The sequence below is a fragment of the Salvia miltiorrhiza genome, chromosome 4, assembly GCF_028751815.1.
Source record: "Salvia miltiorrhiza cultivar Shanhuang (shh) chromosome 4, IMPLAD_Smil_shh, whole genome shotgun sequence".
Taxonomy (NCBI): Eukaryota; Viridiplantae; Streptophyta; class Magnoliopsida; order Lamiales; family Lamiaceae; genus Salvia; species Salvia miltiorrhiza.
The window spans coordinates 21500918-21526018 of NC_080390.1; the positions used below are offsets into that span (position 1 = coordinate 21500918).

General features: G+C 39.5%; 2 protein-coding genes across 2 annotated transcripts; both read left to right on the forward strand.

Annotated features, from left to right (window-relative positions):
- Positions 1 to 8798: 8798 nt before the first annotated feature.
- Positions 8799 to 9743, forward strand: LOC131023139 (uncharacterized). Its single transcript, XM_057952686.1, has one exon. It carries the CDS (start codon positions 8799 to 8801, stop codon positions 9741 to 9743), a length of 945 nt encoding a protein of 314 aa, XP_057808669.1.
- A 7179-nt stretch (positions 9744 to 16922) lies between these two features.
- On the forward strand, positions 16923 to 22468 carry LOC131019383 (kinetochore protein NDC80 homolog). Its single transcript, XM_057947927.1, has 4 exons — positions 16923 to 18130; positions 19361 to 19607; positions 20706 to 20852; positions 22080 to 22468. Exons 1-4 carry the CDS (start codon positions 17001 to 17003, stop codon positions 22275 to 22277), a joined length of 1722 nt encoding a protein of 573 aa, XP_057803910.1. The 5' UTR covers positions 16923 to 17000; the 3' UTR covers positions 22278 to 22468.
- The last annotated feature ends 2633 nt before the right edge of the window (positions 22469 to 25101 follow it).

The window sequence follows — 25101 nt, forward strand, 5'->3', positions numbered from 1 at the left end:
TTTATGTGGGGACCAAGGTAGATCGACACTTTCAGTGTTGATGGTTCAATTTGTTCTTTTTTATTCATGTGATCCCTATGTTTTTGTTTTGTGTACGGAGAAATTTCTATTAAGGGATTGAATGCGGGGAGCTATGATGCACGGATTCTCAAAAAAATAACACATTGTAGTATCGAATACGTGCAGGGGACGAGTGTGGGTGCGATTCGAGTCAGATTCGCCACGTGGCGAATCAAAAAAAAAATTAGATTCTCGAATCGGGTGCGCCAACCTCACGAATACGGTGGTTGGCTTCACTAGGCGCTGCGATCGTCCGATTTCAGAAGGCGGCGGCGATAGGGGTGGCGACCTCCTACCGTTGCTGACAGTCGGAGTGAGATAGAGAGAGGGGGGAGGCAGCGCTTCAAACGACGACGACAGTGGTGGTTCCTTGTCATGATTCCGCCGGGGAAGAAGAACGAGGGAGGTGGTGTGGCCTTGGCTATGTCCTCGTGTGTGTGGCGCGGCGGAAAGCAGCCGTGGGAGAGGGAAAGTGAGTGTGTGAGTGAATGTGTTTTAGTGTGTGTGTATTAGGTTAAAAGAGAGGGATTGGTTTTGGGCCCTTTGATTTATTATAATGGACTTGAGCTTCTAATTAATTGCTTGGGCCCTTAGTTTTATTAAAAAGGAATTTGATGGGCCACGAAATTTTGGGCCTTTAACAAATTTTAGTTCTTTGAATGGTCATATATAATAACAATATATATATATATATATATATATATATATATATATATATATATATATATATATATATATAGGGGAGGGCTACAGTGAAAACACTTCTTCAAATATAAATATAAACATTTTTTAATGTACGAATTTTATTCAACAGGGTTACGAATTCATCCAACATGGTTACGAATTGTGAAAAATAAATTTTTGCTACCTTTGGGATTCGAACTCAGGACCACGAATTCATCCAACAAGGTTACGAATCAACCGTAGATCTTGATGATCTAAGGGCTGAAAATTGTTTATATTTTATATTTTAAGAAGTGTTTTTATTTTAGCTCTCCCCTATATATATATATATATATATATATATATATAACACAAACATATCCTTCACGAATGGATCCCTATAATTTTTGAAAATTCGTATCCCCGCACCTGAATCGTATCGCTCCCGCACCCACCCCGTCGCACATGTGCAACATAGGCGGGGAGTGAATCTATGGGGATTATTTATATGTATATGCACAGATCGATGGGCATGAATTATATATTTATGTACACATCATTTTTTGATGGCTTACATCATTTTTTGATCTTATGTCCAAATTAAAGTGAATGGTCGAAATTGCCATTGAATGTTGATGGCTTACATCATTTTTTGTTTAAAGTCTTACACTTTTCTGAGACAAGTACAATTGTGATGGGCATGAATTATATATTTATGTACACATCATTTTTTGATGGCTTACACCATTTTTTGATCTTATGTCCAAATTAAAGTGAATGGTCGAAATTGCCATTGAATGTTGATGGCTTACATCATTTTTTGTGTAAAGTCTTACACTTTTCTGAGACAAGTACAATTGTGTAAGAAACAAATAATTTGATGTTAGAAAAGTAGGTTGCCACATACTTTTTCCTACCGAAAAACTATTTTTTCTTGTAGTAAATTAATTTTTTCCAATAGAAAAAGTAGGTTTTGGGTCAGAAAAGTAGGTTGTCGCAACCTACATTTCCGACAACAAGCTATTTTTGTCTTGCAAGTACCTTAATTGAGATATTAAGGGTAATTTAGTCAATTTGGGCATAAACACAATAATTTTATAAAAATTGATATTTTTCATTATAACTTAACAAAAGTGGACATTTTTAATTCTTACTCTTAAAATAATTACTCTTAAAAATTAAATTCATATCCAGATTAAATTGAAGGAAAATTGAAAGAGACTAAATTTAAATTCAAACTCAAGTTATAAGAAAAAAATAAAATATGCCCATAGATATTATCTAGTACTCCCTCCGTCCCACTTGAAACGCCCTGTTTTTTTTCGGCACAATTATTTAGGAGCAAGTTAATTAGATATTAAGTGGTATTGTGTAAATTTAAAACTAGTGTGGGCCCAATAAAAGAAGCATTTAATAAAGTTGAAAATCAACATTGCCAAAAAAAAAACATTTTCGGCTGAATCAATAAATAATTCAATTATTTTAACACTTCATTTAATTGAATCACTGACCACATATCTGGCAGCTATTCTATTTGATTTTTTGGCGGTCATTTCTTAAATTTTTGGGCGATACTTCCTTAAAATTTTGGGCAATCAGTGATAATCTAAAACAATAAATATGCATTCAAGTTCACATTCATTTCCCAATAAATACGCATTCAAGTTAATTATATACTTACTAGCCCTTATTTTTTACCAAAAAGAAATAGAACATTTGAAGTGGAACAGTTCAAAAAGGAAAATAAGACACTTCAAATGGGACAGAGAGAGTATTTCTCAAAACAAACAAATAGAAGGAAAAAAGAAAACAAAAAAAAAATAGAAAAACAAAATACTAGTTGAATACAAAAAAGATATAAACACAAAAAAGCTTTGCAATGAGACCTGCTTTGTATGTGTTTCTTTGGAAGCATTGTAGCTTTCCGTCTCTCCTCAACTTCCTTTACAATAGTTGTTTCTCAGCCACATCATCAAATTTTTTGTAACTTCCCACCAGTGTGGAAGCCCAGGGCATCCACTATGGTGCTACCCCATAGTGGTGCTACATGTATGTCATCTCAATAATTACCTCATTTTTCTACTACCCTATATTTTCTCCACTATAACACTACCCTCATTTTTAACTATTCATGGACCACACTATCATTATTAATATATATATATATATATATATATATATATATATATATATATATTATGCATTATGTATTTTAATTTTTATATTATATTAATATAATTATGCTAAAAAGTTAAAATTGAAACAAGCATAATATTGAAAAGAAAATTCTTACAACACACAACTAAAAATTCAAATAAAAAAGCATACAACAATTTAATTTAAATACCAATTGAAAACACACATAAAACTTAATAATGACAATAATCATCGCAGAATCGTGCCCACACGTGTTTAATCAAGTCGGATCGAAGTTGGTGTTGTGTGTGTGTGTGTGTGTGTATATATATATATATATATATATATATATATAGGGGTGGGCTACCGTGAGAGCACATATTAAAATAAGAAATAAGAGCAATTTTTAATGTATGAATTTTATGTAGAACACGTTGATGAGCCCATGTTTGTGCTCGTTTTTCTTGTGTGTTTTAGGTCTAGATAAAGTCATTTTCCTTTGTTTTGCTAGAGTTTGTCGCCTGGGAGGGCGTTGTTCAAGGGCAGGCTCGTTCTTTGGGCAGAAGGTGCTTTCAAGGCATAATGCTGCTGCATTCCGCGAAAGACGCATGAGTTTGAAGCAGAGGAGTTTGGGACACTCAAAAGCTTGTTTTGAAGACCAAAAGTCCGAGAAGCAGGATGTCACACCCCAATTCTTGAAGGAATAAATATAATCGAGGTGTGAATAATTCATAGAATTAAACAAGGGAAATACCTCGTTAAAACCCAAAATAGGATAGAAAGTCGGGCTATGCCCCTTTGGATCACAAGTTTTGTTTCATGTTTCTGACAACCAACATTCATTAGCATAAAACTAGAATTTCAAATTTAAGCTCGACATGAAGTCATCTTAAGTTGAGAAAACAAAAGATGTATAAGAGTAATTGCTACAGCGGAAGTCTAACATATAAATTTTAACTCTAGCCTCAGCTCCGTCCCGTCAGCATCAGCCAGCCAACCTGAAAACATTTGAAAGTATTTTTGGGCTAAGTACTAATGTACTTAGTGGGCATGCATTTTCATAAACATTTCATATTTTCGTAAGAGCAGTTTATCCAATTATACTTGACATGACTTAGAAGGTTTTAAAATGAAATAACTTCTAAGCATGTTAAAACATTTTTCATTTGTGCGCACATGTCACACTCCCTTTCCGTTACTCGCTGTGATCCCGGACCTTTTAGCCACCGACGGATCCATATCTCCCGCTTTACTTGAACTGAGGGCGTAACCCAGTCAAGTTCCCATTTGGGACCCAATGCTCCGGAACACATCCCGTCGAGCACCCTTATAACGCCTCATACATGATTAGTGCCCGAATGGAGATCAACCCACCGAGTCAGCTAATAGGTGTACACAATTCTCAAACAACGTGTTAGGTCATAAGAGAACCTCGATCGATTAACTTATGCGAGCCTTAAACAGAGCAGAGTGCACAAAATATTTTATTGGATAAACAGTTTTCATTACATTAAATAAACATGTTTGCATTTCATTGAAACATTTAGAGCTTAATAACTCAATCATACTTTGTACATTTGGAAAGTAAGCCCACCTGGTTAGGCAAAGCCTGAAGATCATAATCACATATAAACCTGTCTTGGGAAAGCAGCGCTAATCCCCCTGGTCACAAAGCCTACAAGAAATTCTATTCTTAATAGGTCTCGTGAAGCTAATCTTAATTCATGGTGAAGTGCTTAATATTCTATGATTCACTTAGCCGGGTTTTCAAAATTTAATGAATAAATAATTGAAAACATTTCTCTTGAGTTAAGAACACCAACAATATTCTTACTCATCTTTCTTTAATAATTGGAATTATAAATAAAACCAATTAAATCATAAATACTTTTTATTTCATGATGCAAATGAAATGTCATGTCATGCTTAGCATATGATAAGTAATTACTTAAAATATGCACTTAATAATAATTTAATATTATTATAAAAATTATCCTTTAAATAAATTAATCAAACTAATAATAGTTCAATTAATTAAAAATAAGAAAGCCCAATTTAATTAATTGAAGGCAATCCAAAGTCTTTAAAAATAATTAATCAAACTAATTAATAGTCTAATTAAATAAAATAGGGAAGCCATTTAAATAGATGAAATAGAGCTCATGCTTAAATAAATAATAGCCCATATAAATTTAAAAGATGAGGCCCAACTCAATAAAATATGAATGGCCCAGACTGAATAAAATAAATCGGGCCCAGCTAAATAAAATTAAAAATCGGCCCAAGCTTTTAAAAATCGCAGCCCAAATCTATTTAAAAATCGAAGCCCATCACTCATAAAAATCGGCCCAAATACTCGGCCCAAATCCCTCAAGCCCAAACCTCTACCCTATTTCCCCTCTCTTCCTTCATTCTCACGCACACAACACATCTCTCTCTCCCTCTCAGCCGCTCACTCTCTCTCGCTCTCTGATCGGAAATTCATCGCCGTCGGAGCTCCCATCCCCGGCGACGAGCGCCGCTTCGTCATCCTCACCATCACCCTCGACCCCTCCATTCTTCTCCCTTCCGGCGACGACGACAGCGACGAGCTGCCGCAACGCCTGAACCCTAGCCACCCCTCTTCTCCCTCTCCGGCCGTGGCCGAGCGACAGCGGCAGGACCGCCGCGCCCTGGCCTCCCTCTGTGACTCCTGCCGACGAGCAGCAGCTGGAGCCGCCCGCAGCCTCCTCCCTTCTCTCCCTCTCTGTGACAGTGGCGAACCACCACCACCACCACTCTCTCTCGCTCAACTCTCTCTCATTGAATCAGACCGGCGAGCAACCATGAAGGCCGCCGCCGTTCCCCAGACCAGCCTTCAACAAGACTCATCCCGTCTCTCCCTCTGGAACTTCCGGCGAGCAGCCTTGATAGGCGCCACCGCCGTCGACTCTCTCTCTGCCCTTCCCGACTCAAACGCTCCAAACACTCAGATTCGACAGCAAACCAAGTTCAAGACTCCATTTTTCAATAAAAACAACAAATCTCCTCTTCTACTTTTCTTTTCTTTTAACAACAGTCATGTTCTGATGTATGCGTATGAATAAATAAATGTCATTCTTTTGAAATGCTTGAAATGTTTTGCTGTGTAAATCATGAGGTTTATTTGTGGTTTCTGATAAACCAATTTGGAGTTAGAGGCGTAATGTATAAACAGAGGTAGGCGAAAAAGTCAAGTGGTTACCTTGGCGAGGATTTCAGTTGGTATTCTGATTTTTGCTTGTTTGCTGTGAAAGTTCAGATCATGAATATTTTTCAAACGAAATGGGTGGTGTTCTTAAAAGGAGATAAAAGAAATGATTGTGAATCTTTACCTCAATACTTGATTCTTGGTGAAATGAGCTTGGGGAGCCGATGAAAATTTTCAAAATGAGTGGAGCATGTTTCTAATAGATAGAAGAGTGCAGATTGGAGACTATAATTATGGAGGTTGCAGTGTAGAATGGTGAAGGGAGTTGCTAGCTGATTTGGTTTAAAGGGGAATATTGACAGCTACCTCTCCTATGACAGCAAGAAAGAGGGGCTGCACTTATAGTCTTGAGTTGGTAGAGGAAACATGACTTAAAGTTGGAGCTAGTAGCATAGTGTAGGGTGGCTGGAAAGAGGTGGAGTGGGAAAGTTGGAGGAAAGGTGGAGTATGCAACTTTTGCCGAAAGTGTTTTGATATAAAAATTAAAGAGGCATAGTTGGTGAAGAGTAGTGGGTGTGGGAGTAGGTGGATGAAATAAAATAAAATAAAATAAAATAAAAAGTCTTCCGGGTTGTACTATGAAAACTGTAATAATCGTTCAGAGTTTGCTTAAATAAAAGCTCGTGAAAATGCTTTGAATGCTAAATTAAATAAACATGCGACGCACATAAATTTAATAACTAAATTTATAAATGTTTTTTTTTTTTTAAAACACTTTTGTTGGAATTAAAATAAATTCATTTTCTTTATATCCGGCATGAATCATCCTGACTTCTAAGTTCAAAATAATTCTAAATTTAGCTAAGAAATAACGGGGTGTTACACAGGATGTTGGGCAAACCGACCTTTTGCCCATAAGTACCACGCGGGATCCAGTTGCATCGGAAGAGGGTTCTGGGCATAATGTGACTTCAGTTCGGGGAAGAAGCATGAGCACACTACAGAGCCAATTGGAGATTGAAGCAGCATGTTACAAAAGTTTAGATGAAGTTTGGAGTTGCTCAAGGGCAAACCGACCTTTTGCCCATAAGTACCGTGTGGGACCCAGTTACACCAGAAGAAGATCGCTGGCAGAAGGTACAGACAGAGCAGCGAAGTCGGATTTGCCAGAGAAATCAAGCTACCAGCGGATTCAAAGTGCCAGAGCAGCGAAGTCAAAAGGGCAGAGGAATCAAGCTGCCAGAGGAATCAAAAAGGCCAGAGGAATCAAAGAACGCCAGAGCGGAGGTCATTCCTCTGGACGCCAGAGCAGCGAAATCATTTGACCAGAGGGATCATCCGACCAGAGGGATCCTCCGAACAGAGGAGTCATCCGAACAGCGGAATCAGCCTCCAGATCAGGATGCAATCTCGGGCAGAAGGAGCCCTAATTCCAGCCCACTCATTTTGGGCCCAGCCTGTGTAGCCCTAACTCATGCCTATAAATACCACATAGCTGTGAACCATTCGAGAGGAGAAGAGAGAGGGATGCACGAATTTTGAGAGACCATTGCTGTAGTTTTACTTTCCATAGTTAGGTAGGAGTAGTCGCCCCTTATGGGCATAGCAGTTTAATTTTCTGTTCATGTTTTCTGCGGCACTTTTGGCCGTAAGTACCCTTTTGCCTCAAGTAAGTTTCTATTTCAGTTTTTACTTTATGTTTTCCTTTATGTCTTTTACCTTTGTTATTTACTTTATGTTTGGCTAAGTTTTATATTCTGATTTGGGCAAGATGATCTACGCATGAACACTTAACTCGAGAGGTCTAATTTGGGCATAATAACTGTATGAGCATATTCCCGATACACTAGGTTTGATTCCAAAAAGGTTGAAATAACTTGGTTAATTAATTGGTCACTAGTTAACTACGAAGTTCTGGCCACAAGTAATAATTTGGGCATAAGGCGAGTTGCCATCGACCTCCAAAATAGTACAACGAGTGTTGGAGCCGTGACTGCTGTGAAATATCGGCGTAAGAGTCAAGTGGGTCTATCTAGAGCTTAAGACATTTTGGGCAAAGCACAACTAGCGATAGACAATTGCAGAGAGCGTGGATGTTGCCCGGGGTAGTTGATTTCCATTAGCTGACCCTTCTAAGGGATCATAAACTGAAAGGATAGATTGGGCAAGGGGTTTGTTGTGTGCGTGACGAGTGACAATAGGGGCACAACAATTCTTATGCCTATAACCACTGGTATGCGAGTATAGTGAATAATCTTTGCACCAATGATCGAGTGTCTAGTTCATGTTTAGTGATTCAAACCCAAGTCAGAATTGTTTTGTTAGTTGATTTATCTACTTTGTTATTTCAGTTTAGGTTGGATACCCGTTCTACCCATAACCACGTTTTGGTCAGAACACTGCAGAAAACAAAACCCTTTTAGTGACACCCTTGCAGGAGGAGTTACTGCTCAGTTCCCTGTGGATTCGACTCTGGACTTACCACTAGCTAGTCTAGTTGTCAGCACAGGATATTTTATTTGTGCGAAGCTCAAACGACAGCTCCGTCAAATTGGCGCCGTTGCCGGGGAACTGAGTGCGCTAGTAATTTCTTTTGCGAAATTTTGTGTGAGTTTTGCCTTAACGTTTGTGTATGCGTTGTACTAGGAGTGCAGGTCATTAGGAGCTATTATTGTTTGATCCCGAGATTGAAAGGACCGCACACCGAAACAATGGAGAACGACGTCGGGCAGAGCAAGAGACGCAACTGAACCGGAACCAAGAGGGAGATATGGTCAGAGAAGACAATCCAGCCAATAAGACCCTTCGGGATATGATGTTCCCAAACAATCTGAACCTCCGACCTATGGGCATAGTGTTGCCCAATATCACTGGGAATTGGGAGTTGAAGCACAACCTGATCCAGATATTGCCCAAATACAGTGATATGCCCGGAGAGGACCCTATGCGGCACTTGCAAGATTTCGAGATGGCTTGTGGAACAATCCGCACCGTATCTCCTGCCCTTACTGAGTACATCCGACTCCTTACTTTTCCGTTCTCTCTTCAAGAGGGAGCGAGGGATTGGTTGTACGTTTTGCCCAAAAGCAGCATTACGACCTGGCAGCAGTTACAGCAGAAGTTTCTTGAAAGGTTCTTCCCAGTCAGCCGGATCCAAAGCCTAAGGACCAGAATAAGCAACATCAAGATGGGGGATGGAGAGATCTTATATGACTACTGGGGAAGATTCAAACAAATGCTAGCCAAATGCCCACAACATCAAATACCAGCCCACGATCTTGTTCGATACTTTGTGGGAGGACTTCGAAGGCAAGAAAGGCAATGGCTGCATGCTGCATGTGGAGGATCCATTTTGAACAAATCGACGGCAGAAGCATTCAAACTTATAGCTAATATGGCGGAGGAGTCAAGGGATGAAGAAGGCACAATAGAGAGAATGTCACCACCAGAACCATCGTCTGCCCAAGACGATAAGATTGACAAGCTGTGCAGTGCCTTGGAGATGTTCATGAGCAACCAGATTCCTTTGACCAAGAAGCCGGTGAAAGCATGCCAACTCTGTATGGCATATACCCATGCAACGGATGAGTGCCCTCAATTTTTTGTGGATGAAGAAGAAGTCTATGCTTTGGGACAGCTGGGAAGCAACAATGGAGGATATGGCCAGAAGCCCTTTGAGCCCTACAGACAGCAGTGCCCACAACAACCTTCATAGGCAAGAGGGGCTTCCTTGGCAGAACTTGTGCACACGATGGCACAAGAAAGCATGAAATTCCAGCAAGAAACCGAAAAGTTCATGATGGACACAAGGGGAGGAATGCAGAATATCAATGCTCAGTTATCCCATCTTTCCCAAACGATCGCTCGGATTGAAAAGAAGCAGGGCAAGCTTCCTGCCCAGATGGAGGTTAAGGAGGTGAATGCTGTGATGCTGATGGATGAGGAAGATATCCTGCCCCAGAAAGCACTTCTCGACCAAATGAATGTTATGACCCAAGAAAGCCAGACAGAGGACTATGCCCAAGACGAGGATATGGAGGAAGCTGCTGAAATGGTGGATACCCTCAAGGAGGAAGTGGGATACACAGAAGCCCTTAATATTCCCACCATCGGACCAGAGGACAAGTTGGTGTCGCCACTCGAGAGAGCACCCAAGCTCGAATTGAAGAATTTGCCCAAGCACCTGGAGTACATCTGTCTGGGCGAGAATGAGACTTTGCCCCAGATCATCAATTTGGAAATAAGCCCAACAGAGGAGGAGCAAGTCCGAGAGATTTTGAGCACATACAAGGAGGCAATCGGTTGGACCCTAGCGGACATCGAGGGCATAAGCCAGATTGTGTGCATGCATCATATTCTCAGGGAGGAGGATGACGTTCCAGTTCGTGAACGAAAGCTCAATCCAGCCGTGAAAGATGTGGTAATGAAGAGACCCTTGAAACCACCTCTTGGGCGTAACCCTCCTATGGTTTTGTTTTGTTTTGCTTTGAGTCCGTTTCGTCTCTATCTTCTTTCTTGTTTTTGTTTTTATTTTCGTAGTGTCTGTTTTGGTTGACTTTCTCTAAACACCCACTTTGCCCAAAGCAAAGTGTGTGTGTGGGGAGGGTCACCCTTTTTGTTTTCGTTTGTTGTTGGTATTCCCCCTTCTAACACCCTTTGCCTAAGGCAAAGTGTGTGAGTGGGGAGGAATACCTGTTTTTTATGTGTCTTGTTTGTGTTTCAGCATGGTTCTCCTGAAGGACGTACGTATCAAGGGCAAGAGAGTTAGATTCACCACCACTGAAGAGGTTACGCCCACAAGCAAGCTTTCAGCCATCTGCCCCAGCAAGTAAGAACAAGGAAAAGTCAGAGAGCCCTGCCCCTTTGAGAGCAAGTAATGATGCCCGTATGGGCATAACAGAAGCCATGATGATGGAGATCAGAAAAGCACTCTTTGCCTACTTAGCGAGCACTGGATTCAGGTGCCCACCTGAACTCTGTTCTGGGCATAACCCTCTCTTGGTCTTTGTTTCTTTTTAGTTTTCGTTTTGAGTCTGTTTTTCGACCCCCTCTACACACCTACTTTGCCCAAGGCAAAGTGTGTGTGTGAGGTGGACCGAGCGTCGTTTCTTTGTCCTGTGGTTAGCCTTTCGATTTGCAATCAAATATGCATGATTATATTCTGAGTTTGTTGTGCAAGTAGTTTGAGATTTGAATTTCAATGCATGCAGTATGTAGTTGAGGACGATGGATAGGGCTGTGGGCATACCATGCGAGGTTTTGAGCTATGATATATGCTGTCTTATGCCCATAACAGCTTTTTCTTTCTTGTGTGAAAATTGACATCTTGACTAGGGTAATGCTAGAACTTGCCTTGATTCTTAGTCGAACCCTGTGTACATAGTCTAGGTGTGTTAAATGATTTAGGAAATTCTTTATTTAGCCCACAAAGCCAAACTGACCAACCCTACATCTATCACTTGTGAACCCTTTTGAGCTTAATAATTCATTTTGAATTCACTGATAAAATTTGCCCAAATTTGAGTCGTCCTGGTCAAACTGAACTTAAGGGCAAAAGAAGGGAAGATAGTGTAGTGGATGCTATGGGCAGGACTAGTGCATAAATTGCAAAATGGGACATCTAATCCCAAAGTAAAGAAAAGTCCAGAATAGAAAGAGAAAGAAAAGAAAAGAAAATGAAAAAAAAGGGTTAATGTATTGGTTAGTATGTGCTTATGCCCGCAAGAATAGGCAGGAATCTTAAAAATCTGGGAAGTCTGTTGCCCAGAATGAAGTTCAGAATGACCTTAGCCTAGTACCAAAAATTCTCACCTTATGCCTTAAGCCACGTTACAACCCATAAAAGACCTAATGAGATGCACCTAGAACTTTGACTAAAGGGGGAGACAATAGAAGATAGGCAAGCCTATGGCAGAACCTAGCATGATGTCACGAGCGTAAACACGTCCCAAAAACACTTGAGAGTATGAGCGATGGGGAGGAACATCCTTACGCCCACAGACCCCTTCTTGACTCAATTGATGGCATTGCATGATATTTTTTTTTGTCTCTTATTGCTTGCATGTTTTTTCTTAGATATTCCCTTGCATTTTTGTATTGCGTTTTGGTTGTGCTAACCCTTGTGTCGAGTCTTGTCCGTTTTGTTTGTGTCTGTCTTTTGGGCATAATTGCATGTGCACGCTTGAGGACAATCGTGTTTAAAGTGTGTGCGTGTGATGAGCCCATGTTTGTGCTCGTTTTTCTTGTGTGTTTTAGGTCTAGATAGAGTCATTTTCCTTTGTTTTGCTAGAGTTTGTCACCTGGGAGGGCGTTGTTCCAGGGCAGGCCCGTTCTTTGGGCAGAAGGTGCTTTCAAGGCATAATGCTGCTGCATTCCGCGAAAGACGCATGAGTTTGAAGCAGAGGAGTTTGGGACACTCAAACCCTTGTTTTGAAGACCAAAAGTCCGAGAAGCAGGATGTTGGGCAAACCGACCTTTTGCCCATAAGTACCACGCGGGATCCAGTTGCATCGGAAGAGGGTTCTGGGCATAATGTGACTTCAGTTCGGGGAAGAAGCATGAGCACACTACAGAGACAATTGGAGATTGAAGCAGCATGTTACAAAAGTTTAGATGAAGTTTGGAGTTGCTCAAGGGCAAACCGACCTTTTGCCCATAAGTACCGTGTGGGACCCAGTTACACCAGAAGAAGATCGCTGGCAGAAGGTACAGACAGAGCAGCGAAGTCGGATTTGCCAGAGAAATCAAGCTACCAGCTGATTCAAAGTGCCAGAGCAGCGAAGTCAAAAGGACAGAGGAATCAAGCTGCCAGAGGAATCAAAAAGGCTAGAGGAATCAAAGAACGCCAGAGCGGAGGTCATTCCTTTGGACGCCAGAGCAGCGAAATCATTTGACCAGAGGGATCATCCGACCAGAGGGATCCTCCGAACAGAGGAGTCATCCGAGCAGCGGAATCAGCCTCCAGATCAGGATGCAATCTCGGGCAGAAGGAGCCCTAATTCCAGCCCACTCATTTTGGGCCCAGCCTGTGTAGCCCTAACTCATGCCTATAAATACCACATAGCTGTGAACCATTCGAGAGGAGAAGAGAGAGGGATGCACGAATTTTGAGAGACCATTGCTGTAGTTTTACTTTCCATAGTTAGGTAGGAGTAGTCGCCCCTTATGGGCATAGCAGTTTAATTTTCTGTTCATGTTTTCTGCGGCACTTTTGGCCGTAAGTACCCTTTTGCCTCAAGTAAGTTTCTATTTCAGTTTTTACTTTATGTTTTCCTTTATGTCTTTTGCCTTTGTTATTTACTTTATGTTTGGCTAAGTTTTATATTCTGATTTGGGCAAGATGATCTAAGCATGAACACTTAACTCGAGAGGTCTAATTTGGGCATAATAACTGTATGAGCATATTCCCGATACACTAGGTTTGATTCCAAAAAGGTTGAAACAACTTGGTGAATTAATTGGTCACTAGTTAACTACGAAGTTCTGGCCACAAGTAATAATTTGGGCATAAGGCGAGTTTCCATCGACCTCCAAAATAGTACAACGAGTGTTGGAGCCGTGACTGCTGTGAAATATCGGCGTAAGAGTCAAGTGGGTCTATCTAGAGCTTAAGGCATTCTGGGCAAAGCACAACTAGCGATAGACAATCGCAGAGAGCGTGGATGTTGCCCCGGGTAGTTGATTTCCATTAGCTGACCCTTCTAAGGGATCATAAACTGAAATGATAGATTGGACAATGGGTTTGTTGTGTGCGTGACGAGTGACAATAGGGGCACAACAATTCTTATGCCTATAACCACTGGTATGCGAGTATAGTGAATAATCTTTGCACCAATGATCGAGTGTCTAGTTCATGTTTAGTGATTCAAACCCAAGTCAGAATTGTTTTGTTATTTGATTTATCTACTTTGTTATTTCAGTTTAGGTTGGATACCCGTTCTGCCCATAACCACGTTTTGGTCAGAACACTGCAGAAAACAAAACCCTTTTAGTGACACCCTTGCAGGAGGAGTTACTGCTCAGTTCCCGGTGGATTCGACTCTGGACTTACCACTAGCTAGTCTAGTTGTGGGCACAGGATATTTTATTTGCGCGAAGCTCAAACGACAGCTCCGTCACACGTATGAATTCGCTGTATAAAGGTATGAATTGTGAAAAATAAATTTTTGCTACCTTTGGGGTTCGAACTCAGGACCATAAATCCATCCAACAGGATTACGAATCAACCGTAGATCTTGATGATCTAAGGGCTGAAAGTGAATCTTATTTTATATCTTAAGAAATGCTCTTATTTTAACCCTTCCATATATATATATATATATATATATATAGAGAGAGAGAGAGAGAGAGAGAGAAAGGTTAAACAGAGAATGCTAAATATTTAGAGAATAGAGAATTCGTGAAATAAAAACGAACAAATCTACAATTTTTACGAACAAATCAATGTACCGCATGAACAGCAATTTGCCCCGGGTTCGAATCCTGTTGGTGACGAGTTTTTTTTTTTTTTTACTAAATACGTCTGTTCGTTTGTTATGTTGATTTGTTCGTAACATGTATAGACTTGTTCAAAATGAAATATATAATAATTCTCTGTTTAACTTGACCATATATATATATATATATATATATATATATATATATTTAATCACGAACTCTAGCACCTCTCATGAGTACTCATTGAATCCCTCTAGTGAACCGTGATTTATTTCTACTGTAACATTGTTGCTTGACGTGCTTGGTTTGTCTTCTACCCATTGACTAGCCATTTCCCCTTCTTCCTCAATTATCATATTATGTAAATAATGCAAGCATACATAATGTCAGTGACGTTTTCTTTATACAAGAGGCGACACAAACCTCTGATCATTGCCCAATGAGCTTGGGGAACCCCAAATGCGCGTTCTACCTTCTTGCAGCTTTTTGCATTTACTTGAACTTTCTTCTTTTTGGATCTTGAGAACATTGAAAGCTCTTGACAAAAGTTGCCCACTTGAGATATATACCGTCTCTTAGGTAGTATTCATGGGCATATGCCACATGTCATATTTTCATTAGTGGGTTAAATTTTTTGGATATTAATATATTTTTAAATATCATATTATTTAAAAATATCAAAATTTTTAGTTTTATTCTCTATAAATAGACACCAATATTGTCATAGTTAAACACACAATACAATTATCTCATTTTATCTTCACATAGCATCAATTTCACTTTCAAAAATTTCACATTCCTAAAAAAATGGCATCAAGTTCTAATTTGGATGCTTTCAATCTGCATCTGGATTTTGATGAATGGGAAAAATATGGTGCTAAATCGTATCAGAAACTTGATCACATGATCTAGGATGTAGCTATTGAAGTTGGAAAAATATCATTACAACCGACAAAACCATAAAAGGCAGTTTATTGAACGGAAACATGAGAAGGACAAGAAAGTCTATTCGAGCAATATTTCTCAAACGATCCAATCTATCATCTAGAAGTTTTTCAAGCAAGGTTTTGCATGCGCAAACCATTGTTCGAACGTATAACGAACAAAATTATTGCCAATGATGAATTTTTTCAACAAAAGCATAATGCTGTCGGTCGTCTAGGTATGTCTTCAATTCAGAAATGTAGTGCAGCTATGATGGTGTTGGCACATTGAAGGTATAATTTCCAATTTTGGCGACGAGTACCTAAGAAAGCCCACCGAAGAAGACATGGCGTATCTTCGGTGAATGAAGAGGTTTTCCACATATGATGGTTAGTATTGATTATATGCATTGGTAATGAAAAATTTGTTCTACTGCTTGGGCAGAGCAATATGCAGGAAGAAGTGGAAAACCAACAATAATTTTATAAGTAGTTGCATCTCAATACTTATGATTTGGCATGCATTTTTTGGAACTCTGGGTTCAAGAAATGATATCAACGTACTTGAACAATCTCCTACTTTTAATGACATCTTGGAAGGTCGAGCATCGAAGGTTAGTTATATCGTGAATGACCATGAGTATAATATGAGATATTATCTTACTGATGACATATATTCTCGATGGATAGAATTTGTGAAATCTATTAATTGTCCACAAATTCTGAAGTACCAATTGTTTGCTCAACATCAAGAGGTTGCCCGAAAAGATGTTGAACGAGCATTTGGTGTTCTCCAAGCTCGTTTTACTTTTATTAAACGACCATGTCTTATTTGGGATTGTGATATGATGGGGAAAATAATGATTGATTGCATAATTATGCAAAATATGATAGTAGAAGATCAGCAATACACTTACCTAAATTATAACGATCCCACAGAATTTATGAAAGCTCGACCTACACTCAATAGTAGAGAAAGTGGAGATGGAAAAGAAAATGTCGATCCAAATTTTGATTTTCTACCAAACAAAGTGCAATTCTATCCAATTACATGATAAATAGGGTACAATTTTACAAAAGAGAAGCTCACGCAGCTGTTAAAAATGACCCGATCGAGCATATTTGGCAAAAATTCGGCAACGATAATTAAATATGTAATTTTTCATTTTTTTGAAGTATGAATTGTGTGATTTCATATTCCGATTGTTGTAATCTTTGTAATGCTTGTAATGTTTGAATTTTTACTATTTTATTCTTTTTTGAATTTTTATAATTTTAATTTATAATTAAAATAATTAAAATATTATAATTAAAAGTAATAAGAAGGTAATTATAAAATATAAACATGGTGGAATTGGATAGAATATTGATAGTGTATAAGAGGAAAAAATTAATTAAAAAAAGATTGGATGATTGAATTCGTCACCATTAAGGACAATCTTCGGATCGGGTATTATCCGATAACCCGTTTTAGCAGCAATGATACAACTAGGGTCCATACAACGGTCAGTTCACATAAATTGAATTCCAAGTCGAAACAAAGCCCAAAACATTTTAAAACAGTCGCTCATAAGGCGGGAAACCAACATCTGAAGCCGAACCAATCCACTACGATGCGAGCTCCCGGCCGCCGCCGCCCGGCGGAATCCCTTGCCCCGGACCGGCGTCCGCCACCTCCCACGCCCACCAACACCGCCGATCCGTGGCAGTTCATCTCCACCCCCCTCCACGGCCGCGAATCTGACGCCAGTTTCTGCAGCAGCCGCCCCTCCACTGCCTCCACCGGTCGCCCTTCCGCCGCCATCACCAACATCTCCGACCGATCGTACCAACTCGCCGCCCTCCGCACCATCAATTCCTACCTCACCTCCCAATCCGCCCCCTTTTCGCTCAAGCACCCTTTGCCTTCCGCTAAAGACATCACCGAAACCCTAAAGCTTTTACTACAGCGCCTAGGGTTCGCTTCGCAGAAAATCGACGATGATCTCAGTCACGCGTTGAAGTTCCTCAAATGCCCCTTGAAACTGAACAAATCGGCCCTGCGCGCCCCGGGTACGCCGCATTCATGGCCCAATTTGCTTGCAGTTATCCACTGGCTTGTTCAGTTAGCTCAGTACATAGATTCTACAATGAATTTGTCCCCTGAACTTGAGGGTGACAAGATGTTGATGCACAATATACAAAGTTATTTGCTCTACATTGGGGGAGAGGATGAGGCCATGGATGCTTTGGATTCGGAGTGTATTAGGGAGTTGGAAGAGTGGAGGGATAAAGTGGGGGAAAATGCGACAGCTGTTGATTTCAATGCTAGCGAGCTGGATGCGAAATTGATGGCTTTGAAGAAGGGCCCAAGTCAGAAGGAGGTTTTGGAGCAGGAGAAGGCAGTTGTAGAAAAGGACGTGACAAAGTTCCATGATATGATCGGACAATTGGATGCTCATTTGGTGGATGTGCAGAAGAAATTGGAGGAGAAGGAAAAGGCGTTAGAGGCCAAGGTGGAAGAACGGAAGAGGATTTGCGATGAGAATGAGGAGCTGAAGAGGAAGATTGAGGAACAAGGGATTAATATGAGAGATGCTGAGAGAATGAAGCGAGAACTGCAGGCTGTGGAGCGGAATTTTGAGGAGGCGGAGGCCGGGAGAAGTGGCTGGGAGGAGAAGATTTGGGAGCTTGAATCTGAGATAGGGCATAAGTTTAAGGAGCTTGAGCGTCTTGTGATGGAATGCAACCAAACTATTCGAAGGTGGTTCTTCTTGTCACTTCCCTTAATTACTCCAAAACTGCATAAACTAGTTCCTAGTGGTAGTGCCTCAATTAAGGGGCAACTTGACTACACTGATTATGTTCTACTAACTTGTTGCTATTGTTTATGAGTCTCCTGAGTGTCTTTAGCTCTAGTTCGTTTGAACCCTTTTATATCTGATGATGTGATGACCCACCCATGCTTAGGGAATGACATGGTTATTTAGTCCTGTATCTTGTCCAAACGTTTATATATGCTTTTTGTTTGAAGTGATGTTCAAATTCCTGTAATTAGCTTAGTTTTCTTTTTGGAGTAAACCTCAGAGAAGATTGCCTCTGTCGAGTATTTAAGATAGCATGATACTGAGTAGTAGTTATATAGCATCTTTATTGACTCTGGGACTGGGTGTTTAGGTGCATTTTTATGAGTCAACTGTAAGTATTTCTCTAGAAACGCCTTGTTTCATCATGTCTATTGCAATGTTCTACAATAGTTTTAGATTATAAGAATGAAAGGCAGGAAAGAGAACCAAAACCTTGTAAAAGAAAGGCAGGAAAGAGAGTGAGATATATATATATTACGTTACTTTGATCTAATGGTAGAACCGTAGAATACTTGTCTATCCATTTCTTTCCCACCATAGCAGTTTTGTTTTTTAAAGACTCTGCACAAGTTAAATTCCAAAGACTTTGTTCTCCAGGGGTTAAGTCAGAGGGTGTTTGGCTGAGCTTATAAGCTCCTCAAAGAGCTTATAAGCTCCTTCAAAGTGTTTGGCAAAATAAACTTCTAAACAACTTTTAGGCTCCAAAAATAAGCTCCAAGAGCTTATAAGCTCCCTAAAAAATAAGTTCCTTTACCCCAACTTTTTTTTTTTTTTATAATCTCATATGCAACAATCATTTTATAAATATTTTTCAACTATAATTTATTATTTTCATCATATATCATTCAAGTTCATTTTTTTTTCGATTTTCTCTCTAAAAAAATATTTTCTCTCTCGCAAAAAAATTCCCTCTTTAGCTTATAACCTCAATTATCCAAACACTTTGACAACTTATAAGCTCTTAAAAATTACATCTTATAAGCTCTTAAAACATCTTATATGCTCCAAGAGCTTATAAGCTCTTTAAAATAAGCTTAGCCAAACACCCTCTTGTTTCCTCTCAGCTACCATTTGATTCAGCAGTTACCCATTAATTATTGCTATTTTTGTTCAATACTCATTTCTAGGTTGAAGCTTGGAAATGGATTTCAATATCAGCTACAAGCTGACGGGTCCACACCATCTGAGGTCCTGGGATTTGATTACAAGAGCATACTAAAGCCCGCACTTGTCGCCTTTTCTGAGGAAATAAAAAAAAGCTCAATGGAGAAATTAGAAGAACTGATATCCCTTCGGCCACGATCAGGTGAGAATGCTGCTAAGCTGGAGGAGAAACGGAACCTTATTGCTCTCTTTCAATCCCGCAATGATGAGGTAAGCATGTAGAGTTGATTTTTACAGTAGGTAATTGCAAATGTTTCTATTGCTCACATCACTTGTCATGCCAAGAACATGCATGTAAGCTGTCATTTAGCAATAATTTATCAATTTTCTCTATATCTGTAGGTAGTACAATGTGAGATTGGTCTTTCAAAAACGATGTCCCTTTAACTGTGGGGTACTACCATTCTAGCGTTCAGCACCTGGAATATAATGTGCTAAGATGGTTTTGTCTATGTGCAGCAGCATTCTTTTATTTCCTCTATGCAACATGGAAATAAACTCAACAAAGTCCTGTCAAAGAAGTCATATATATGCTTGGTTTTGCTAAGAATGGTCCTGTTTTTCAATGTGTTGTAGGTTGTAGCAAGTGCCAATTTTTACTGCAAAATACTACTATTAGGAAAAACAAACTAAATAATGTTGTTCTTGGTTACCATTAATACTAGGCGCATCAAGTTTTCCAAATTACATCATAACTAAATTATGTGTTTTTGGTTTCTACTTTCTACCTTGTTCCTTTAATTCATATGGAGTGAAGAAGCTGCTTCATGTCAAGCAGATTTAATAGGTTACTCAGAAATTAGGGGCAAAGATAACAAATATTTGTGTGGTTCTTACGTTTCGATGTAGGAAATCCTATTTATTCTGTTTCATATCCTGGCTAAATTCTGGTTGCCATATTTGTGCCTTTTGATTTTGCTTTGTTTTCTTTTCCTTACTGTTTTAGGTTATAAATATTAGATAGAATCTTGAAGTGTGCCCCAGTCTGCATCTGAAAAGGCTCAACTGATTGAAGAGTTCAGTTTTGATGGTTCTTTTCTTTGTTTTTAACCTTTCCACAACTTGGATGTTTTTTCATTCTCTCCCTTCTTTAATCTTTCTTCAATCAGAAGCAATGCTGAAATTGTTTTTTTGTTACCGTAAGATGCACATATATTTGGCATGTGCTTCGTGATGTATACCTTTTTGATTGAGTTTAGTATTGTCAAAAAGTTATGCTATAGATGTTCAATGTTAGGTTTCAGGTTGATCATAAAATTATGCTACAGATGCTAAGATTATGTCCTAATGAATTGTCTGATCATATAGGTTGAATCTCAATTGGATATAATGACAAAAGAAATGCAAGAGTACGTGTCTAGACGTGCAGCACAAGCCAAAAAAATGGTAGAGGAAATTGAGATGAAGGTTCAGCATATCTCTATTGTTGAAAAGGAAGCGGCAGAATTGTTGAAGGTAATTCGAACCACATTTTTGTGCTTACCTTTACATCCATGGACAAATGCTTTTACAAAAGGATCATTGTCTTTAAGATTATTCGAAAATTATAATCCTAGTTTCAATGCTATGGTGACTTTTTAGTCCGAATTTAAAATTATTGCAAATATAACTTGTATTTTTATTGTTCACTTAATAGTCAAAATCAAAAATTTCGGCCAATTTACGGAAGTGTCTTCAAGAAATAACTTTCAAAACGAATGATATACCTACAAATAGAGATATTTGTAATGTTTTTAAGTTCAAACTAAAAAATCAGCATGATGTCAAAGTTCGGACCATAATTTAATTAGAATTTATTTTTAAATCATAGGTCGGATATTTACTCATGGTGACTTTTTAGCTCGAATTATCTCATTTGTTCCTTTAATGACTCAGAATCACAATTTTCGAGCAAATTGAAAAGAGTTATTGTTGGTTTTTCAACATTTAATTGTTTGTAAGTATATCATTGCTTTTGATGTTGGTTCTTGAAAAAATGTCTGCTTAAATTGGCCGATTTTTTCTTTCTACTTGAACTATTAAATGAATCGTGGAGATACGTACAAGATATATTTGTAATATTTGTGATATATTTGTAGTGTTAATCATATTGCATCCCCAATTTTCAATTTTTTTTATAAAAAAACATACCCGAACTCTTGTTTTATATTCAAAACTCCTAAATTTTTAGCATTATTTGAAATGTCTTTTAATACAAAATTCGACGATAGAATGATGAGCTACCTTGTCGGATTTTCAAATGATTTTTTTTGTCAAGCTCACTCAATAAAATGACTTTGTTCTACTCCCTCCGTCTCACTGTATCTGAGACTCTTTCTATTTTAGGCGTCCTACTGTAAGTGAGACTCTTTCCTTTTTGGGTAAAAGTTTTTCTCTTCAAACACTTTTTTACTTTTTCACCTACACACAAAATACATTTTTCTTAATTCCTGTGCTCAAAAAAAAAGTATCACTTACAGTGGGACGGAGGAAGTACTTAAGAATTCAACTATGTGACTTATCATTTTGTGGACGAATTTGGTATAGGGGAACAGTTTTTGAAAATGCTGAAAGGTGGGGGAGATTTTAAATATAAGAAATCGAAATTTAGAAATATTTTATAAAAAACATTGTAAATTGGGAATGAAAAACATGATTTTATTGGGCAATGTTGGTTAAAAGTGTTGTCTTACCTTGATGAAGAAATCGAAAGCGGGGCTGGATGAAGACATGCTTCAAAGTAAGGAAGATGTGACGTTGTGCGCTCAGGAACTCTTCAACTTGATTAATTCAGTTGCGACATACAAAGAGTTCGTAGGCTCGAAAATTGGACGCATGAGGAGCGACCTTCTAGAAACTGCTGGTACCGTCGCAGAAATTTACAAAGGCTACCGTCTGTGACTGGCCTGTGTTGTTTCACTTTCCAACGCATCTAACTCACTTGATTTATTAGCTTAATAATATGATATGATGGGCGAAATATTTTACTGTAACTGTGTTGATTTGTACGCTGCTTGTTAAATCTTCGAGTTTGTTTCCTTTATGGGTAACAAACTTTTACCCAATTCTACAAAACAACTAAATATTACTCCCTTCCCTTTGTGAAAATAGTTACAGGGTATTTGGCTAAGTTTATTTTAAAGAGCTTATAAGATACTCTCTCCGTCCCATTATTTATGGGACAAATTTCATTTTGGTTGTCCCAACATACATAGGACATTTCTATTTTAGGCAAAAATAAGGGATGGATTAAGCATTAAAATAGTCCCTAATTATCCTTAAATAAATCATAACTCTATTCTCTCTCTCTCTTTCTCTCTCTCTCCTTCCCCCTACCAGTCGCCGCCTGCTTCCCTTCTCTCTTCAAACACCACCGCCTGTCGCCTCCATCGCCACCACCGCCCGGTCGCACCCGCGTCGCCGAAGGAGGGCGGCGCCGCCGACAAGAAGAAGAGGCGCGCCGTTCAAGAAGAAGCTTGCTCGCTGCGACCAGTAGCCGACATCTTTGGCCTCAATTTTTTGTTTCATAAGTAGATCTCGGTAGATCTTTGTTTCAATTTTCGCAAATTTCTTTTGTTTCAAATTTTCAGATTTGATTTTTTCCAGATTTCGGCAGATCTCGGCGTGGTTTTGGGATTTTTCAGATTTGATTTTTTTCGTTTGTGGATTTGGCATTTTCAGATTTTGATTTTTATTTCGCAGTTCAATGTTCTCGATTTTGTTTGTGGGCTTTGTTTTGATTTTGTTTGTGGGTTTTGCTGTTTGAGGACGAAGGAGGCGCACGTTCGTCAGTAGAAGATGGGTTTTGTTTGTGGAATTGTTTGTAGGTTTTGTTTGTGGGTTTTGCTGTTTGAGATGGAGGAGAGGGGGAAGAGGGAAGAGAGAAGGGAGAGAGAGAGGACAGGGGGAGGATGGAGAGGGGCTGACGCGGCGGCACTTGCCGGCGGCGCCGTGAACCAGTCCGGCGAGAAAGAGAGGTTGAAAGAGAGGAGTGTATGCCAGCGTGTGTGTTAATTAAAATAACACTAAACATCTAATTCCCTTAACTATACTCTTCTTAAACTCCGTGCCGAACAGTAAAGTCCCATAAATAATGGGACGGAGGGAGTATGATTTTGTAAAATCTTATAAATTATTAAAGTATCTGGATAATTGAACTTATAATTTTTAGTTAGTAAGATAAATTTTTTATTAGAGTGAGAAAATCAGAAAAATGAAATTAGAACGATATATGATGAAAATAAAAAATTATAGGATTAATGTATAAATTTACCCCTAAACTAGACTAGACACCCTTAGAGCGTATACCCCTTCATTCTCGATCTTGGCTCAAATATGCCCCCATAGTCCATAAAAAGGGTGCATTTAAACCTAGTGAGCTAACATCGTTATCTCTCCGTTAACTTTTTTTTTTTTTTTTTTTAAATTTAAATTATGGATTTTACCTCTTAAAACTTTTCCAGCTAGCCTTCGCAAGAACCCCGACCTTCACTGTTATCTCTCTGGTCTCAACTGCTCCAGCTTTACCTCCCGTTGTGATCGCTCCACCGGCACCAGTGCCAATGAGCTCACCCTTAGTGCCGACACCGACAGCTTCCCCCCTTTGTTGTGTCATCGTCGCCGTCTCTCGGGTAAATTAAATTGTGCATTTTGCCGTTGAGAGGCACCCCGAAGTAGAGGGACACGCCGAAGAGTTTTCTGCCGTCACTAAGGATGATGTCGGCGGGAAATTCACAGTCGATTGTGCCGGCGCCGACCGTTGGGGTTGTCGTGGCCAGCTGATGAGGAGACGAAAATCCCCTTTGAAACGGCGCTGTATGCTCCGATTGCGATGGGATCGAGGTAGTAAGGGGAGGAGATCCACTCTCCGCCGCTGATTGGGATCGAAATCAAGTCGACGTCACTTAGAAAAAAAAAATTAAGTTAACTTGCGCGTATCACCCCATTCTCGACCTTGGCTCAAATACACCCCCAGAGTCCATAAAAATGATATTCTCATTCTCACTTTTAAAACAAAAGTCACACCTCCCTCTTCCTCACCCCATCGCCGCCGTCCCCGAATCCGGTCGGCGTCGTCTCCCCCTTCACTGTCTCTCTCTTCTCTCAATCATTTTCTCTCTCTAAAGTCGATTGCACACTCAAATCAAGCCCTAATTCCCCCCCTTAAACTGTCCGCCTCTCTCTCTCTCCCTCTAAATTCAGGCGTCGCCGCCGTCCTAAGGGCGGCGTTGCTCCACCTCATCTCTGACTCCCTCTTCCATTCCTTAATTAGTTCGATTTTGTTTCCACTTCTTAAACCCATGAGAATTGTCCATTTGAAGCAATTAATACAAGAGCCCTAAGATTTCTTTTTCCTATAACCCGTTGTCGTTCCTCCTTCTAGACTCCGACGAAATGGTCGCCGCTGAGCTTGCGATTCGTCCGCCGTCGAGTCATCGCTGAGCCCTGGAGTTCGTCCACCGTGCCGTCGACCCCCACCCCACCGACGACTTCTCTGTTTTGATACCTCCATTTCCTGATTAGCCGTGATTCTTCCTACACACCTATGGTAAGTATTAAATTAGTTTCCTAATTTAATAACGCGTTTCACTATTTTAAATATAGAATGATTATTATTTTAGAAAGAACAAATTTTGGAAAGAATTTTGGCATCTGCTATCAAGCGTGTTGTGATTGTTGCATGGAAGCAATATGATTTATCAACTCTGATGAGGGGTGAAATATG

Coding starts and splice junctions, on each gene's coding strand:
- LOC131019383 (XM_057947927.1), top strand. CDS start 17,001: ATGCGAGCTCCCGGCCGCCGCCGCCCGGCGGAATCCCTTGCCCCGGAC. Junction 18,131..19,360: donor TGCAACCAAACTATTCGAAG/GTGGTTCTTCTT, acceptor ACTCATTTCTAG/GTTGAAGCTTGGAAATGGAT. Junction 19,608..20,705: donor TTCAATCCCGCAATGATGAG/GTAAGCATGTAG, acceptor CTGATCATATAG/GTTGAATCTCAATTGGATAT.
- LOC131023139 (XM_057952686.1), top strand. CDS start 8,799: ATGGTCAGAGAAGACAATCCAGCCAATAAGACCCTTCGGGATATGATG.